Source organism: Perognathus longimembris, chromosome 1 (genome assembly GCF_023159225.1).
Source record: "Perognathus longimembris pacificus isolate PPM17 chromosome 1, ASM2315922v1, whole genome shotgun sequence".
Lineage (NCBI taxonomy): Eukaryota > Metazoa > Chordata > Mammalia > Rodentia > Heteromyidae > Perognathus > Perognathus longimembris.
Window position 1 is genome coordinate 15,578,389 of NC_063161.1, and position 15,883 is coordinate 15,594,271.

Consider the following 15,883-nt stretch of genomic DNA (forward strand, 5'->3'; position numbering starts at 1 on the left):
GCAAACCAAACTATGTCACATTCTCACAGGTGCATTCATGAATGCATACATGGATGGTAAAACTGTGTAGCAAAATAATAATGCCTGTCCCAAAGTCAACAATGTCGGTTCCACCTGGTGTAGAAGAGGGAATTATGAATAATAGGCAGAGGGAGATCCTGGAAATGTTCTGTTATTGTAGCTAGATGGAGTCCCGTTGTAGTCACCTACAATTTTATTCATTAAACTATAAATCCATCTTACCCACTTGCCGATATTGTATTTCAGGTTACAGTAATGTTTTCTTCAATCCAAAAGAAAAAAAATATCATGACAGTGCAAACCTGAAATGCAAATTCTGTCAAAATTAGGGGAAAGAAAAGGCAATGGAACTGGAGAATGCCAGACATCCAGCACCCACTGTCTGTCAGGCACTGTGCTAAATATTCATATTCATTATTTTCTGTAAGTTTTGAGGTAACTCTGTTAAGGTAGGGATGCTTCCCAGATAAGTAAGTCAAAAAATCAGAGCATTCATCCAGAGTCTCACTTCTGGGAAGTTAATTTGTCTGACTCTAGAAAGAATAATTGAACACGAAGAGAAAGACAGAAGGAGACAGATTAGTAAGGCAAGCTGTGTTCAGTGGATCCCTCTTCTATCTGGTGCTGTATCTTTGAAAGTCATTTATCTGAGGTGCTAAGCAGTGAGGCTCTGTAACAAGATTTACCGAGCACTACTCAGCAGAAAGGGTGAACAACAGTAGTGCATTCTCATTGGTTTCAAGTTACTTTCTATATATATATACTATATACATTCATCAACATGATGATCTCATAACAAAAGAAAGTCATCAGTCCAGCTCTGCATCTAAGCTACCTTACCTTTCATCTGAACCTTAATGAAAAGAAAGAACCGATCTATGTATGTCTTTCTACTAAATGTGGAGTTCTAGTAAATATGTAGACAACTCTGAACATAAAGTGTTAGTAACAATAATTAGTATATTTGAGAGGTCTGATAAATAGATTGACCCTACTAAGTTATAACCTTGCACAAGGCAGAAGCTGAGTCCTCCAGAGTCAAAAAGCATTGTTTGGAGGATGAGGCTAACTTATCAAATTTAGAGTTATTCAGACAAAATATATTCAGGTTATGTAAAATTATTAAGAAAAATTTAAGCAAAAGTATGACAATGGGAATATAATAAATTTCCATCCCACTTTGTTAGGGCCAAGAAGGTAAGGGAAACTCAAAGAATGTCCGAGGAGATTTAACAAAAATGTTCAAATGAGAAAAAGAAAAGTAAGGGAAAAACAGGGGAGAAAAGTACAAAACAAAATGACAGAAATAAGTTTGTTAGTAATACAATAATATAACAATGGCCCAAATGTGCTATTTAAGAGGAAGGTGTGTGTGTGTGTGTGTGTGTGTGTGTGTGTGTGTGTGTGTGTGTGTGTGTGTGTGTGTGTGTGTGTGTGTGTGTGTGTGTGTGTGTGTGTGTGTGTGTGTGTGTGTGTGTGTGTGTGTGTGTGTGTGTGTGTGTGTGTGTGTGTGTGTGTGTGTGTGTGTGTGTGTGTGTGTGTGTGTGTGTGTGTGTGTGTGTGTGTGTGTGTGTGTGTGTGTGTGTGTGTGTGTGTGTGTGTGTGTGTGTGTGTGTGTGTGTGTGTGTGTGTGTGTGTGTGTGTGTGTGTGTGTGTGTGTGTGTGTCCTGGGGCTTGAATTCTGGGCCCGAGTGCTGTCCTTCCGCTTTATTACTCAAAGCTAGATTTCTACCACTTGAGCCACAGCTCCGGACTTTCCTCCCTCAGCGGGTTTTGAACCAAGATTCTCAGATCTCAGCTTTTTAAATAGCTAGGATTACAAGTGTGAGCTACCAATGCCAAGCACTGTTTAAGAGATTTTTTAAAAGATTGCTATCTTTCTTGTAAACTGGTGGGACAAAGGGTAAACAGAAGCAGCAGTGGTACTCACTAGACACTACACTGAAAATGAACTATATAACTTGTGTGTAGGGACACAAAGGAAAAACTGGGAGATAGCGAGGAAAGGGGTGACATTGTTCAAACAAAAAGAAATGTACGGGGCTGGGGATGTGGCCTAGTGGCAAGAGAGCCTGCCTCGTATACACGAGGCCCTGGGTTCGATTCCCCAGCACCACATATACAGAAAACGGCCAGAAGCGGCGCTGTGGCTCAAGTGGCAGAGTGCTAGCCTTGAGCAAGAAGAAGCCAGGGACAGTGCTCAGGCCCTGAGTCCAAGGCCCAGGACTGGCCAAAAAAAAAAAAAAAGAAATGTACTCTTAACCTGACTTACATTACTGTAACCCTTCTGTACATCACCTTTACAATAGCAATTTTTAAATTTTTTTTTTTTTTTTTTGGCCAGTCCTGGGCCTTGGACTCAGGGCCTGAGCACTGTCCCTGGCTTCTTCCCGCTCAAGGCTAGCACTCTGCCACTTGAGCCACAGCGCCGCTTCTGGCCGTTTTCTGTATATGTGGTGCTGGGGAATCGAACCTAGGGCCTCGTGTATCCGAGGCAGGCACTCTTGCCACTAGGCTATATCCCCAGCCCCAATTTTTAAATTTTTAAAAAAATTAATTATTGGGGCTGGGAATGTGGCTTAGTGGCAGAGTGTTTGCCTAGCATGCATGAAGCCCTGGGTTCAATTCCTCAGCACCACATAAACAGAAAAAGCCAGAAATGCCACTGTGGCTCAAGAGGTAGAGCGCTAGCCTTGAGCAAAAAGAAGGCAAGGACAGTGCTCAGGCCCTGAGTTCCCAGTCCCAGGACTGGCAAAGTAATAAAAATAATAATAATTATTATTATTATTTATAAACAAACACTAAAACATAGGGCCTCAATTATTCAAAAAGATATAGAAAGGCACAGTAAGAAAATATTAAGTAAAATAAAGCTAGAGTCACTGTTAGGTTTAGATGGAAAAGGCTTTAAGACAAAGATGATTTGTGATGGCTGTTCTTCCCTGCTGACACAATTGGACTGAGAAGCACCTAAGGGAATAATAGAGCACAGTGCTATATCTGTGAGAGTTCTTTCTTTCTTTCTTTTTTTGGAAGTACTAGAATTTGAACTCAGAGTCATATGTTTTCTAGGCAGGCACTCTAGCACTTGAGCCGTGCTCCCAGCCCTCTGTGGGTGTTATTCCAGAGAGGACCAACTAAGGAGGAGACCCACCCCAAATGTGTGGCACCATCCCATAGGCTATGAGCCCAGATAGAATAAAAGGGGAGAAAGGAGAAAGCCAGCTAGTTTAGGAACAGGCACTCTCCTTCTCTCTGTCTCTCTCTGTCTCTCTGTCTCTCTGTCTCTCTCTCTCCCTCTCTCTCTCTCTTTCCTTTTCTCTCTCTGTTTCTCAGCTATCATGATATACACGGACTACTCTGTTCTACCACAGTCTTCCTGCCATGATGGACTGAAACCTCTAAAAAAAAAAACCATGAGCCAAACTCAATTGTCCCTCCCTTAAATTGTTGTCTCAGATGTTTGGTCATAGCAGTGAAAAGCCTGATGATAGCATCAGTGTTAGGAGAGAGGAAACCACAACAAAAATGAAAGTTACAGGGTTCTATTCTCCAGGAAGGCACAATAAAGTTAAAGCAGTACGCTCAAGGTAAACTAACTTCACAACATATAACGCAAAGAAAATTACCAAATATATTAGAATAGGATGCTACAGGGAGAAATTGAAAAATTTGCCATCTGAGGGAGAGATTTTAAAATCTGACAGGTAGAAACATAAAAAAATAAAACCACAGAAAAATTGAATAGCAAAATTAATTGTCATTTAATAGGCAGATATTGAACCTTGAACGTGAGAAGTAAAAAGCATATATTCCTAATTCTTCAAGATCTGTTTACCTTTAAGTAGTCGTACAAAGGGGTTTCAATTCAACACATCAATTTTGGGGTCTAATATACCTTGATCACTGTCACCCCTTCTATCATTCTCCTCCATGTCTCCCAACTCCACCCATGCCCCGCCTCCAGTTACCTGGCTCCATTTACACATGTGTACATTGAGTATGATGGCTGTATTCACCCACCATTCCTCACTCTTATGATTATAAAACTTGACCATGAAGTACACAGTAAAACTATAAAACTTGACCATGAAGTATACAGTAAAACTTGTAGAAAAGTATATGGTATAATCCAGTCTAAACTTGACTATAAAGTATAGCTCAAACAATTACACAAAAAAATCACTATTATTATTACAGGTCCAATGACTGTTGATATAAGAAACATCTAAAAGGTAAGGATCCATAATCTGTGATGTCAGGAGTCAGAGAAGTGCCTTTCATATGTAGCAGATGGATGCAAAAGCAAGCCAGAACCAAAAGTATAATCAATTAGAAGACGAAGCCATCAAATCGAGTTCCTTTCCCCAGAGGCCTACTACACAATGCTCATGAATGAGTCACGATCATGTTTACAGTAGATTCAGTAACTACTCTCTCTCCAAACCCTTCAGTCTCCAGACCAACAGGATGAGCAACATCTGGAAGGCTGGCAGTCATGCGGGATGCCAGGCCCACCCCAGAGCTACTAAATCAAGGTTTTCATCTCCACAAGATGCCCAGTGATTTGCTGTATGTACCATCAAACTGAAATGCACTCCTCTACAACATAACCTCTACAGTCTGCCAGTTATGCTCTCAAGGGCTTAGGAATCAACCAAAGATCTGCTAAGGACCTGGAGTTAGGAAGAATAAAAGTGCAGTCTGGAGGAAAGAAACCCAAGGAAAACAGAAGTTCAGAATCTGAATAGCCTGAGGCTGTTGTGAAAGATGATAAATATTCCTAAGAAAGACCCAGCCCTGAGGAATAGAGAAATAAAATGCCCAAATCCTAAGTATATAGCTCAATCAACACCTCACTGTCATTAGAATAAAACCTCTGAGTACATTCAGCTAGACAGTATTCCTTGAGAGAATTACCTGCAAAATGCCTCAAGATAGGTCAGGCCACTTCGGCAGGTTAAGCAACAAGTTCCCTGGACCAGCATCCATTTCTGGGCTGGCTTGTGAAGGCGCAGCTCAGACCACTGACAATGCTCAAATCCATCCTAGTAGTGTGTTTACCCTATGTTCACTGGGTGTTTACCAAGCCTTCCCCTTTCTTCTTGGGCATGTGCATCTGCTCACCCCATCTCCTAGAGCCTGGACTGTGTGATGGGAATTCACTGATTCTAAACACACTCACCACTTCTCACCTGCAGCAAGCACAGGGTGATCCCAGGCAGAAACAAGTGCTTTAGGAAGTCTGCAAGATGCTGGCAAATCCACCAAAGTATAGGAAAGGTGTTTCTACCCAACACAACATTTCTGATACCAACAGTCATCTTTAACAACTGTCATAAAAAGGCAAACATCTAGTAGAGATGATTGCTATCAACCTTTTCACACACTTGGGCCACTGCACTAGCAGCCCAGCCAGGGAGGCACTAGCTCAGGTGTGATTCCAGGAGCAGCATCCTTCCTCCCTGCCTCTTCCTTCCTCTGTTGCCTCCTGCAGTGCGCAGCTGCAGCCCCACTCCTCAACAGCAAGGCCCTCTCCTAAACAGCAGATCCACCATGCACTGCCTAATGCACAGAAGGCACAACCAATGTTTGCCAAAACCTCTAGTAAGCTATCAAACACTTTAATGACCATTCCTGCATTTTAAATGCTGTGCCTGATACTCATTATCTCAGCTTCCCTTGGACTCTGCTCCCATATGGCACTGTGACAAAAGCCCTTTCGTGAACCCTCATTAGAGAAAAACCTTCTTACTTTCTTACTTCTACCTCCTTGATTCTGCACTGAAAAATCAAACATCTCATTTTCATTTTCCTCAGAGAGTAAAGATCAGGGCCTTATTATGACGATGCACAATTCCTTAAACAGGCGGGTGTTGTTTTTTACTCCTGGACCTGGAATAGTGCCGAACACACAGTAAGCTCTCACAAAACCCAGGCTGAATTGTTCACACTAGAAATTTCCATAGGAGCTGTGGGCTGTTTGTCTAGAATTGCATTCTCATAGCAAAGTCTCCATTACTGTGTGTTATGAGTGAATGTTTATGCCTTGCCCATGATTCACATATTGAAGCTTAAGCCCCAATAAGATGGTAGGAAAAGAGTGAAAAAGCTAAAGAACAGTGCCTATGCCATGAGTTCAAGCCCAGTACTAGCTTAAAAAAAGAAGACAACTCTCATGATGGAGTTATAAAAAAATACACGGATGCCCCTCTCTTCCGGCATACACCATGCAGGAAAGGCCATCAGCGCACATAATGAGAAGGCAGCTATACACAATCCACAAAGGCATGTCCTCACCACACATGGACTCTGCCAGTGCCTTGCTCTTGGGGTTGTTAGTTTCCAGAACTTCGGGAGATACATGCCTGCTGTTGATGCTCTGTCTACTGTACTTTCATCTATCGTAGCCCGCAGTGCACTAAGACATTCTTGCCAAAAATAAACGCATGATGCTTCAAAGGAAAGAAAGAAGGTGCTTCTTCACGGGATCAGAATAAGATTTTTTAATTTTACTCCAAGAAGAAACGTATACAATGTGAAGGACAGAAGGTCAACGAACACTCTGCTCTAACGTCTTAATCAAAAGGATCCTAATCAATGCTGACCACATGTGTCTAGACTGCATAATAAAGCATGCCAGGAAGTGGATGTTGGGCAGAACAAGAGAGGTTGCCAAATAGCTCCTTGGATTTACTTGGTTGTAAAGCCTGAGTCCTAGCCTGTTATCCTGCATCTCATTTGACAGCTAAGACTTTTTTTTACAGTGTAGCTAAATTTTAATTTTCCACATCCTATGGATGTTTTTGCTCTTGTGTTCCTCTTTTCTGAAAAGTTTTTTTTTCACTTGTTATTTATGATAAGCAAATGGAGCTTTGAAAAAAGAATTTTGTGCATAAAGCTGATGTGGTGACATGCAGGACAGTACCAGCTATTTAGGAGACTACGGCTGAAAGAACTTTTGAACCCACAAGTTTAGGACCAGCCTAGGTAATGATGCACTTGTTGCCTCCAGTGAGTGTCCTAGTTTTCAGTCAACCACGTATTAGTCACCAGTTATGTGCCAAGCACCATGCTGGGTCCCAGAGATGCAAGCTATGGTCCTGGTCCTCTGGGATAATCTATTCACAAGATTGTACAAGATGGGAGGCTGGTAGGTAAGTTCTTCTTAGGAGCTAGCCTAAGTAGTCCCAGGAGAGGCACCAAGTGACATGGAGAGAGCCAAAGGGGAAGGAGGGTGCTTGGCAATTGAGGGGCTTGAAGTGTTCCAAAGCATGTGCCACAGAAATCTGAGAAAGCCTCCAACTACCAGCTTCTCTAAAGGGCAAGACCATGGGGTCAAGGGCGGCACAAGACAGGGCAGGATGATTAGACTTGGACCGTAGGGAGCCAGTAGAGACTTACATGGGGAAAATCGCATTTCAATTACAACCATAAGGGATGGGAAACAGAGGCAGAGGGCTAGATTAGAGGCTGCTACTCCAGACAGCACAGGGAGTAACTTGGAATAGGGACAGGAGAAAATAGAGTTGAAAGACTCTAAGGAAGACAGATGTACAGGACATGATGGATGAATCTCCTGGTCCAAGATACTGTTGATGGTAAGATCTAAAACCTAAGGAGTACAGTGGCCCTTTGTGTCTGTAGGTTTTGTTATCTGAGATAAAAAGCAACTGAGGATAGAAAATACTTTGCAAAAAATTATCTGTACTGAACGTATACAGATTTTTTTCTTGCCAGTTACATAGTTAGGTTACATGCAAGTATCCGGCTGGTTTATATTCTGTATCTATGGATTCCAAGAATCAGCTGCACCTACTATGTCCCATTCATTCATATTTACAAGCACTGCTGCATCTAAACATCATAGTGCTCTGTTTCACAGATTTTTAATAAAGAAAAATCAGCGATGCACGAGGTAAATTGACTTACCCAAGCTGTCTCTCCATATATTCTCTCAAGGGACTGCAAAATGACTTCTGGGAATTTGGTTGGGTTAATGGGTAGATCACACAAGTCCCTGCCTACTTTTCTGGCTACTCCCTGACAAATATGTCATGCTTACCCAATGACATACTGCTCTAACTGCCTTCTCCCTCCTCCTTCCCCTCTCCCCACTCTCTGCCTCCTTCTCTGTGTATCTCCAGTGCATGTACTAAAGATGAAACATGTGACTTGGTGCATACTAGGCAAGTGCTGTACCATGGAGCCTCAAGCCTCATGAGTCTTGTTTCTTGGTCTCTACCTGCTACCCCTACCTCCACCCATTCTAATTCTGCATTCAGAAGTCTGTCTCCGCCAGCTGACTCTGCCATCTGGGAAAGAAATAGTGATGTGTCTCATTCATTCTGGTAGCACTGGGACATGGTGTGAGTTCTACTTGGGGTGATTTCATAGGAAATAGGTATAGGAGAGGAAGACAGGAATTCTGTTTTAGACATACTGAATTTAAGATGACAGAAGGACATACAAGTAGAAAAGTGCAGCAGACCACAGGGTATGCGAGCACAAGATCTGCACAAAAAGCGGTTCTGAGTTGGTGATTTCTCTGTGGGAGTCACCTGAATAAAGATGGAGACACAGAGAGGAAAATTATACCCAGCATTCTCTTTCCTTGCCTCGGTTGCTCAGGCTCAGCTCTCACTACAGTCCCTCCTTCTAATGAGAAGGGCGGACCTGCTCATCTGCTGCCTTCTACGGCTAGCCTTTTGCCTAGAATTACTCACCCATCCATTTGCTCATTTCTTGCTCTTCCTTAACCACCTCCACCTCTAGGTACTGCATTTGGGCTACCCACTTACGATGTAAAGGGAAGCAATTCCTTAGGCCTTCTGTACAGCTGTTTCTTTCAATGGAACACAGGCTAACACTGGACTGATTCCTTATAAGATTCTTGAGAGGACCCGCTGAGCTGATTCACGGAAAGGGCCATTATTCTCCTTCTGTGCAGGCATAGACCACATTTTTTTTTTTCTCAAATTTTTATTTTCAAACTGACGTACAGAGAGGTTACAGTATCATACGTTGGGCGTTGGATACATTTCTTGTACTGTTTGTTGCCTTGTCCCTCATGTCCCCCTCCCTCCCCCATAGACCACATTTTATTTACCATCCCAGAAAAACTCCGTGACCTTACTTGAGGCCTCTCCCTAAGGGACATACTCTGGCCATTGACTAGCCTTTGGGAGGGAATCAAATCAACATCATCCAAATAACTGATGGCAAGGTTATAAGAAGGTCAAGGACAGAACCCAGGCAAACATAACATAAATGGAAAAGTCCACAAGGACATAGCAACTGAAGAAATAAACTGGGAAATAAAGGGAGCCGCCTTGTAACCCTACCTGACTGCAATTTTCTTCCTGTATTCTGCTTACTCTCTGCTCTCAGCCTCCTCGATAGCCTCAAGTGTGACAAGCTCGTTCCTACCCTGAGGCTTTTGTACTTCCAGTTCACTTTCCTCGTGGGAAGAGTTCTTCTTTTTTCACATAATGGCATGTTGACTTCATTCAGTTCTCTGCTCAAGTATTGCTGCATAGAGCCCTTCCCGACCTGAAATCACCACCAATGTTCTCTGTGGGCTGGTGAGACCCTTGTGAAGCCTCTTCAGACTTGACGTTGCCAGCTCAGTACCAGGCTTATGGCTCTAACAGCTTTCACAGGACCTGGCCCCTATGCTTTCTTTGGCATGGCCCAAGTCCCAACCATTTCTCTCTAAAAAAGACCTGTTACCTGTCCTGTCACTTGCATATAATTATATAATAGGCTAAAAGTGGCAAGGGACTGAAGTCACTTAAAGGACACAGGAAGAAATGTCAGTGTAAGCATAGAAGTTTGAGGCTTCAAAAATCAGAACATTTAAAATTGCATCATCCATTGCACGCATATATATTCATTAAGGGAATACACTATAGTCTGCCTTTGCATGGCTATTTAGTGTACATGAGTCTAAAAGTGAAAATTCATGCTAAGCTATAGAAAGAACAAGTTCTATTACTCAATCAACAATGGCATAAATGAGGTTAAGTGGAGGCTGCTGACAGTGATAAACACATTTAAGCCAACTTTGACTTCATAGGAGCCTAAGACATGTAGTCCACAGAGAACTGATCATTCTTGCACCAACCCCTGTGCTAAAGATAGGACTCAAGCAACTTTTAAATCAGTCAAACGAATATCAGAGTTAAATCCTCTAAGTTCCAGTTCCAGAACAAAATGTTTAGACAATCCTTCATCATGAGATCTAAACCCAAACCCAGCAGAAATGAAAGGGGACTGGCTCCTTTGCCAGACAGATGATGTGTGGAGGGTTCCTGCGATCCCCCAAGTTCTCATCAGATAACCATCACTACAGCACCCAGTGCAGGAGACTCTACTGACTGTGACCAAGTTTGTGTTCCCTTAATTTGTTCCCTGAGTTGAAAACCCTAATGCATCACCTTGATCTTTTTTTCATTTTGAGTACCATCTCTGCAGACCTAAGAATTAGCATGGTCTCAGAGGCCAAAAGGATTCACCATTTTAGGTATGAGGGAGGTAGGAGAATGTGTGGGGGAGATAGTTCAAATAGCACAGCTTCTAGCTGATTATTTAAATCTGCTACAGCTCCCAATAAGGTTCCAAGGAAAGACCTGTATAATTTATATATAATCAATATATTCAGCCACCAGGCACCTTTTCTCCTAATTACCAAATATGCTTGCTTTTCAAAATAATTTTCCTTATTCGGACCCCATTAGTATCCATCTGGGTGCCCATTTAGGCTTCTAAAACTTCTAGAAATGAACAGAATTGATTATTCTGTAAACCCAATACTGGCCATTCCATTTCCATAGGGGAAACGATGTGGTTTTTTTTAAGTCAGAAGTTAGATTCCTCTGACAGGAAAAGATGTGAAAATGGGGGGAGGAGGGTGTGACAGTGAATAATATACCGAAAATACCATTGGAATATTGAATTCTCCCAGATGGTAGCCAGGAAGCAATGCAGAGTATTAACTGTGCTTGAGAGAAGAACAATTCTCATCCTTGCAAAAAAAAAAGAAAGAAAAGAAAAGAGGGGGAAAACAGAGGCCACTACTATGTAACTTGTAATCTGCTCAGTATTTATTGGTGGTTCCTAAACATGAAGTGCAATTCTCTGAGAGAGATCCAAGTATCATTTTAAGCAGTTCAAGACTGGAGAGAGGGGGAGGGAGAGGGAGAGGAGGGAAGAAGATGGGAGAGGAGAGAGGAGTGAGGAGAGGGGAGAGGGGAGAGGAAAAGAGGGAAAGGATAAGAGAGAAAGAAACGAGAGGAGAAAGGAGAGATTGAGAGAAGAAAGAGGCAAGAGGGTGGAGAGGAGGGGAGGAGAGGGGAGAAAGGGAGAGAGAAAAAAGGAGAGAAACAGAGGAAGAGAAAGGAGAAGACAGAAAGAAAAGAGGAGAAAGGAAAGCAGAAAAGAGGTGTGGGCAGAGAGAAGGAAAGGAGAGGGTGAGAGGGAAGGGAGGAGGAGGAGGGGGGGGGGAGAGAGAGAGAGAGAGAGAGAGAGAGAGAGAGAGAGAGAGAGAGAGAGACCCACTCCTTTAACCTTGGCAAAATAGGAAGGGGACAATTGTCAGTGACCTCATGGCTGGGGCCTCCACACCCAGGATGTCCCTGGTACCCAGGCCATGCATTCAGTCAGCCAGCGCAGAACACGCCAAAACACCCACTTACACCCTTCCCGGGTGGAAAACTCCCCATGTAAATGTTACCACAGCTGACGGCCAAGCCAGGGAGGGCAGGGAGAGGGAGGATGGACTGCTTCCGTTCCTGCTTCCCACGACCGGCTCCCAGAAGCATTTCTGATAAAGAACTAGAGAGAAATGCTTTCTTTTTTTTTTCCCCCACACAAGCAGACACGTTGATAAGAAGCCCTGCTGGGATTCGGAGCTGAGTATCAAACCCTCACACTGCGATTTGGGTTTTCCTTTAGAAGCACAGCATTCATTCTCTTATTCTCTCTTATTCTCTCTCATTCTCTCTCTCTCTCATTCTCTCTCTCTCTCTCTCTCTCTCTCTCTCCCTCCCTCCCTCCCTCTCTCTCTCTGACATATTTTTAACAAAAATGATCTGAGGAACAACGCCTTTTTGTTTTTATTGCCACAGAACTTTTCTTCCCAGTTTGCTTTGCCTTTTGCCTTGAAACCCGAAGCCATATTTCCGTGCATATGATGTGAACTCCGCATCTGTCAGCGGCGTGCTCGGCTCGCGTTTGCAGATGGAGCAAGGCAGCAGCAGCAGGAAAGTTGCAATAACTTGCCCAAGGTCAGCCAGGGACAGCCCGGGGCCGCCAGGACGCCGCTCCGGGCTCCCGCCGGGCCCCGCTAGGAGAAGGCTTGAGCCCCCTTTTTCCCTTTCCCCTGAGTGGTCAGAAACCCCTGGAATTATTGTAGTTTTCCGGGAGTCCCCCGCTTCCAGCCCCGCGGAACAGCGGTGTCGGGGCGCCCCGGGCTGCGCGCGCTGCGGCCGGTTCCCTCCCCGGTACACCCTGTGGCCGCGACGAACCCTAAAGTTTCTGGGGGTGCTCAGACGGCTCCCGGGGCCCCGCGCGGCCGCCTTACCGTACGCCGTGAGAGAAGCCATCCTGGCCCGCGGACTGCCCGGGGCTGGCCGGGGCGTCGGCGAGAGCGGCGGGCTGTGCGCCGCGCACCTGGACGGCGGGCGCGGGGCCGGGCGAGCGCCTGCGCTGGGCTCACCGGGCGGGCGGCCGCCCCGCCGCGGAGCATGCCCAGTCGGCCCCCGTCGGCTCTCAGGCGGTGCCGCCGGCACGCAGGTGCCCCCGGCCGGGCTGAGCGACCGAGACGCGGAGAGCGAGGGCGCGGACGGGCAAGCGAGCTCGGGGACCCCGGCAGGGAACCTGCGGCCCCGGGGTGCGCGGCCGGAGGGAGGAGGGGCGACGGCGGCGGTGGGAGGGGCTGCCGCGCGCCGCCGCTTCCACACCCGGGGCGGACGAGGGCCCAGACCCGGGGGCTGGACCCTCGCCAAGCCGGGGTGGGGCCTGCCGGAGGACACCCGCAAACCGTCCCCCCCCACCCCCGGGCTAGAGGAGTCCCCCGACGCCCCACAGCCTCCCAGGCTTCGTCCGCAGCTCGGTGCCCGGGGAAGTTCCACTGGAGAGCACGCCCAGGGACGCAGGGGGCGGATCCCGCCCCCTCCGGCTTTAGGGGCGCCACTCACAACCGAGGGGATAGGCTCCGGGGTGGCCTCCAAAGCCAAGGGGCGGGGGTGGGGTGGGGGGTGGGAACCTTGCCCCAAGCGAGCGCTTCCATCAGTGAAGGTGTTGACCACTAAATACGGGTTTGGATTCCACCCCAACAGTGTACACCTGCCTGCGCCTCGCCCATCACCTGTCTCCCCTTACAGGCGCTCAGTGTCCCCGTCCGTGCAGACCATCCAGCCCTGTCCCCAGCTGCCTGGAGCAATGTTTATGGAAGGACTGAATGCTAGAGCCTCCTCCGGGGGCTCGCTCTCCCCGAAAGCCCCCTTCCCCCCAATCGGTGAGGAGGGTCTGGCAGCAGGTTTGGAGACAACGGGACTGGAAGAGGAAGGAGGTTCGCTGGGAGAAGAGTTGGAGAAGAGGGATGGTGACCCGAAGCCTCCCTGGAACGCAAGGCCTTGCAGTTCCCTTGTGCAAAGTGCCTGCACCTGTGGCATTGGGGCTCCCCCGGCTGCTGTCCATGGCAACCCTGGAATCTCCCCCTGACCTGGGGGAGGCAAAGAGGGTGAGGAAGTTGCTTTGCAAGTCTCTCTTAGGCCCTAGCTGTTAGCCACTAAAGGGCCTAACCCAGTCTGGTCCTTTTTGCAAACCCCACAGTGAGGCAGCAGCAGGTGAGCAAATCTCTAGAGGAACACATCAGTCACCACAGACTAGCCAGGTGGGCCCCAGAATTGTCAGTACACAGGCAATGTTTTTTCAGGCTTGGGTTTTTGGTTTTTTTGGGTGGGTGTGTGTTCGTGTTCCAGTACTAGGGCGTGAACTCAGTGCCTGGATGCTGTCTCTTACCTTTTTCACTTGTGGCTGGCATTCTACCACTTGAGCCACAGCCTCATTTCTGGCATTTGAGTGGTTAATTGGAGATAAGAGTCTCATTGACTTTACTGCCACAGCTGACTCCCAACAATTATCTTCAGATCTCAGCTCCACCTGTAGCCAGGATCATAGCAGTGAGCCACCAGCACTGGTTCAGACACCCTATCTGCCAACTTGTTCAGTCACTGTCCTGTCCATCTCACCAGACGGCTGCAGAGACCGGGTGCACAGTACCCTACCTACCCTGTGCCCCAGCCTCACGTCAGTCACCTGAGGTTGAACTTGAATATGTGATCACCCACCTAGCCCATGGGAGGGCTTCCTCCCCTGTGGTTCCCACCTCTATCCAGCCCCTTCCTGTTCTCCATGGCAGTCCTGGTTTGACTGATCTTAAGTTTGTTCCACCTGGAGCTGCCTGTGGCCTCCTCCTCTCTGGCCAGAGACTGGATCTCAAGGCCATTGGCAAGTTGTGTGTGTGTGTGTGTGCGCGCACGTGCGTGCGCGCGCACACGTACTGGGTCTTGAGCTCAGGACCTCAAGCTCTCACTTGGCTTTTTTCCCTGAAGGCTGGGTGCTCTACCACTGTACCTTCTGCTTTTTGTTGGTTAATTGGGGATAAGAGTGTTTCAAACTTTCCTGCCTGGGCTGGCTTTAAACTGCGATCCTCAGATCTCAGCCTCCTGTGTAGCTAGGATTATAGGTGCGAACCACCAGTGCCAGCCTTGGCAAGTTGTATCTCACAGCCCCTTTCATTCTCTTTTTACTACCAGCTTTCAGTTCAGGGGGAGTCACGAGGAAGGACAACCATAATGAGTTCCAAATTGCACTTTAATTCTTCTTGGCAGCTCTTTCTAATTAGCAGGAACTACAAAGTAATGTCTAATTAATTAACCTCTGTTAAGGCTAGGTGAACTTCTGCCCACATAACACCACCCAGAATCCTTAAGATGTTCACTGGTTTCAATGGGATTAAGACTGGGAACATTGGACCTCTTTTTGAGGAATTGATGGGTAAATGTACCTGATCGCTTGTCAGGTTTGTTCTAAGCCATTGGATGTTCACAGACCCTGTGCTCTCAGGTGATAAAGAGATTGTTAAGCAGTCTGCCTGGGTCCCCATGCACTACTGGAGGAGGGCTTTCACTTGCCTCGTGTCCTTGTGACAAATGACAACCAATGAAGCATTACGACCCCTGGTCCAGGCTCAGTTATAGGAGCCCCAAGGGACCCTGGAGTGCTAGCCATGCAAGATTCTCCATGACTTTCCTAAGGAAGTGACTTTTGACAGACAAGGCCCAAGATCTATAAGTTGCCAGTAACATTTCTTTAAAGACAGACTTGTCCTTCAGATTTTCTTATGATTTATTCATTGGCCTTGCTTTCAGGAGTAAAAAATGAACTACCACCATTTTGATGAAAGCTATGATCTTGCCATGAAAATGGTTTGTTTTCCACAGGGTAGATCAAAGGAAAACAGCTCTCTTCTCAGAATGCTCTGAACTTGAACTAGTTGGCTTACCCAATCAATTATATTGTAATCAATACTGGAAGAGATTGACTCTCTGTAATTAGCATTTGTAGTAATTCATTTTAACTTTTGTAGTTCAGTATTCTACAAATACACATTCGATAATGCCAATACATCTGAAAATTAGTTTCCATTTTCCCACATCAGCTTATAATTTGAGCCATTATTAAAAATTTCACAAATTGAACATTTAAAAAATATGCCTTTTTATTCTCTGTATTCCATAATGTTTAATATTTTTATTATAGCATTTATCCCATCAAATTATTATCTATTTACCCA

At 45.9% G+C, this 15,883-nt stretch overlaps 1 protein-coding gene across 2 annotated transcripts in view; it reads right to left on the reverse strand.

The window, feature by feature from the left end:
* The window catches only part of Ano4 (anoctamin 4), a 341,279-nt gene extending 328,418 nt beyond the window's left edge, over nt 1-12,861 (reverse strand). Inside the window, exon 1 of one of the 2 annotated variants that reach the window (XM_048357392.1) lies at nt 12,605-12,861. In XM_048357392.1, the coding sequence (XP_048213349.1) occupies nt 12,605-12,626 (22 nt within the window). In that variant the 5' untranslated portion in view covers nt 12,627-12,861. The remainder of the gene's footprint in view (nt 1-12,604) is intronic. The other variant, XM_048357385.1, reaches the window with a different exon arrangement.
* Between the last annotated feature and the right edge of the window lie 3,022 nt (nt 12,862-15,883).